This window comes from Citrus clementina, unplaced genomic scaffold (assembly GCF_000493195.1).
Source record: "Citrus clementina cultivar Clemenules unplaced genomic scaffold, Citrus_clementina_v1.0 scaffold_6, whole genome shotgun sequence".
NCBI lineage: Eukaryota > Viridiplantae > Streptophyta > Magnoliopsida > Sapindales > Rutaceae > Citrus > Citrus x clementina.
The window spans coordinates 1,079,650-1,082,943 of NW_006262139.1; the positions used below are offsets into that span (position 1 = coordinate 1,079,650).

The 3,294-nt window shown below is 35.7% G+C and overlaps 1 protein-coding gene across 1 annotated transcript in view; it reads right to left on the reverse strand.

Moving 5' to 3' along the window:
* The window catches only part of LOC18038660 (probable receptor-like protein kinase At5g18500), a gene marked incomplete at its 5' end in the record, with an annotated part of 4,915 nt that extends 1,661 nt beyond the window's left edge, over positions 1–3,254 (reverse strand). The window contains 6 exons of the mRNA XM_006428233.2: positions 89–301; positions 1,876–2,005; positions 2,147–2,317; positions 2,387–2,509; positions 2,702–2,806; positions 2,899–3,254. Of these exons, the coding sequence (XP_006428296.2) occupies positions 89–301; positions 1,876–2,005; positions 2,147–2,317; positions 2,387–2,509; positions 2,702–2,806; positions 2,899–3,254 (1,098 nt within the window). The remainder of the gene's footprint in view (positions 1–88; positions 302–1,875; positions 2,006–2,146; positions 2,318–2,386; positions 2,510–2,701; positions 2,807–2,898) is intronic.
* Between the last annotated feature and the right edge of the window lie 40 nt (positions 3,255–3,294).

Consider the following 3,294-nt stretch of genomic DNA (forward strand, 5'->3'; position numbering starts at 1 on the left):
AAATTATTGAAGAGAGTAAAAAGTAAAAACAACTGTTCATTAATATAGTTCTAATCAGCTTATGTAAATTTGAGTTAGAAAAATTGACCTCTCTTACTATAGGATATTCCTCGGACTCAAGCATGCGCACAACTTGGCTCATTTTGGGTCTTTTTTCTGAATCTGGATCAACGCACCGTAATGCTGTCAAAAGGGAACGCTTTAGAGCTCTTGTCGATGGCCTTACCTCAATATTTGGGTCCACCACTTCCTCTGACCTCCTGCTTCCAACCATCATCTTCAGCCAATCGACCAAATTTACCTAAAGATGATTTCATGTTAAATAACTTCCGGAAAATGTTCATAAAAGAGCAACAGATTCCAGATAGATGCAAGAAAATTAAAAAAGAAACAGAAGTTCAAACTACCAAATACATCAATACGTCTGATATATCTTCAAGCTCAAGGCATAATGATGTAATACAGAAGTTGTAATTTAATTGATAATAGCCATTTGCTTCTCAATAATGCACTTGAATAAACCAAAAAGAAACTTCAATAGGAATGGAAACATCATGGACCCATGTACTGATTTTGAAACTTTCACGAAAAAGGAAAAAGGTCTTACTTATCTCAATAAAGTGGAGATATTGATTTTCTTATTCATGACGTGAAATCACATAAGTTTATTCACTAATGGAAGCAACAATAAAAAGCATATACACAAATCATAAAAACAGTATGAAAGCTAATAGGGAAGATACATGAATGCAAAACAATATTTTCCTTACCCTCCAACTGGTGGTCAATAAATAATTGTTTTAGCTAGGAAAATAAACACATTGAAATAAATGACGTCCAGCAATCAAAATCACTAAGGGTACAATTTGAAACAATCTGAAATTGATCAGTTCTTAGGTAATTACTCACAAGAGAACAATGTGTAGCCATAGGAGACCCAACTCATTGAAATACAGATTCTTTAGTTTGTTTTTCCTTTGGTGTAGATTTTCAATTATATCTAGTTTGTACAAATTATCTTATCTGCAGCTAACAAGGCAGAAAATGCATGGCCAATCAATTGAACAAATCTTCCATTTACAATGAAGGCAACTCGGAGCTGGGATAAAAAGTTGGAAAAATTGCTACAGTAGAAAAGATTGACTGACTTTATTATTATTTCAAAATAATTCTATTTGGTCGGGATTTCAGCAAGTAGGATAACACACAGAGAGAAGGGGAGACACAGTTGCAACATAAAATCAGCCCTGTACTACACACATGCACAACGCATCTAGAAAGGGGCAGGCACTAGGTAGCGGGCCAGGGGCAATAGGGTAGTGAGTCAAATTGAAGTGGTAAACCTCATGCGTAATTGAAATATATCTCCTTGTAGTAACTGATAGAAGCAAGAAACTATGAAGGGGATAAGATATGGGATAATATACAACAGTACAAGTATCTTAAAAAGTATCGGGGTCTAGATTATATCATTATAATTAAATTTCATGCATAACAGATACACCAATCCTTCTTGTTAGTTAGAAATCTATTTGGTTTAATTAACTATAAGTTTGATCATACTGTCTAAAGGATAAAATTTTCAAACTCTTTCAATATTATCAGGTAGATCACATCAGGTAGAATTACTGACCTATAAATCTAGCAAACAAGTATATCAGAAGAAATCCCAAGCAATTTCTAAGTGTCAAGTTAATCTACATTGTAAAAGCAAGTTACGGTCATAATAGATGCTACCCAAATCATAAGATACCAACTGAAACTTGAGCAGCATAGAGTAATTAACATATTCAATTTAAGTTGCATTAATTTATTGATTATGGTTGAATGACTGTGTTTTGAAAACTAGATTTTCAGAATAATTGATGTATATACCTCATGTGCAGGACGACCGTGGTCCACAGGGTCTCTACCAGTTATTGCTTCCAAAAGCAGAACCCCAAAGCTATAAACATCACTTTTCTCATTCAACAGACCAGTATTTGCATACTCCGGAGCCACATATCTGTCAAAGTTTGAGAAGAAAAATAAAGTTATGGGATAATGACTCCTCTATGAACATGTAATAAGAAACATAAAGGTGAGAGGCAAGATAAGCCAAAGAATACCAATGCTGGTTCTGTCCCAAATTTGAAAACATGCTTACCCAAATGTCCCCATAACTCGAGTTGTGACATGACTTTTCCCAGCACCCAGCAACTTAGCCAAGCCAAAATCAGAAACTTTTGCATTGAAGTCATCGTCAATCAATATATTGCTTGATTTAATGTCCCGGTGAACCACTTTAGGCTCAATAGCCTCATGCAGATAGGCAAGACTGCATCAAGTATATCACGTCAAAACAAAACTAGAGAACTGAAAAAAGGTTGTAAACTAATTGACTTACGCCTTAGCTGTGCCAAGAAGAACCTTCATACGGGCCTCCCAAGTAAGATATCCATGATGACGCATAGCTCCATGAAGCCACTGTTCTAAATTTCCATTGTTGACATACTCATAAACCAACATCCTGTTATTATAGTTATAAAAAATGAGAAGATATGGTTTGGTATTTGCAGAGCAGTGAAATATCTAAATGATGAAAAAATACTATCTTTTTGGTTTCTCCTATAAAGATCTCAGTCAATTTCTAATTAAAATAGATCATTGAAAGGTAGCAATCCAAAGGCCAAGGAAAACAGAAATTGAAAAAAAACAGTACCTATGAATTCCTTCAATACAATACCCTAGAAGACGAACCAAATTCTTGTGGCGGACATGGCCAATGGCTTCAACTTCCACTCTGAATTCTTTCTCTGCCTGGCCCCTAATGGGATGAACTCAAGAAGTTCAAATTAATGAAAAAGAAGAAACTAATTAATAAAGTTATGCAATTGAATGGTATAATCATGAACTCACACGTTATTCAGGATCTTCTTAACTGCCACTGGAGACCCATTGATCAAATTTCCCCGATAAACAACTCCATATCCACCCTCACCAAGGACGTTTTCCTTTGAAAATCGGTTGGTAGCAAGTTCAAGATCCCTTAATGTAAACCAGTGGCCCCATCCCAATTGAGAAAACTCAGGCAGACCAATAAGAGGAGAAGGAGCCGTAATGGGATGTGAAGAAGATGGCTTGTACACAGTTACGCTGCCTGAATCTTCCCCTGATATAGACCCTCCATCTTTATCTGTATGATGAAAAGAACCTGAATGACTGCTATTATCTCCCTTCTTCAATTTCCCATACCCAAATGAACCATAACCTAATCTGACCTTTTGTCACTGGATTTGTTCTGAATATTAGAAG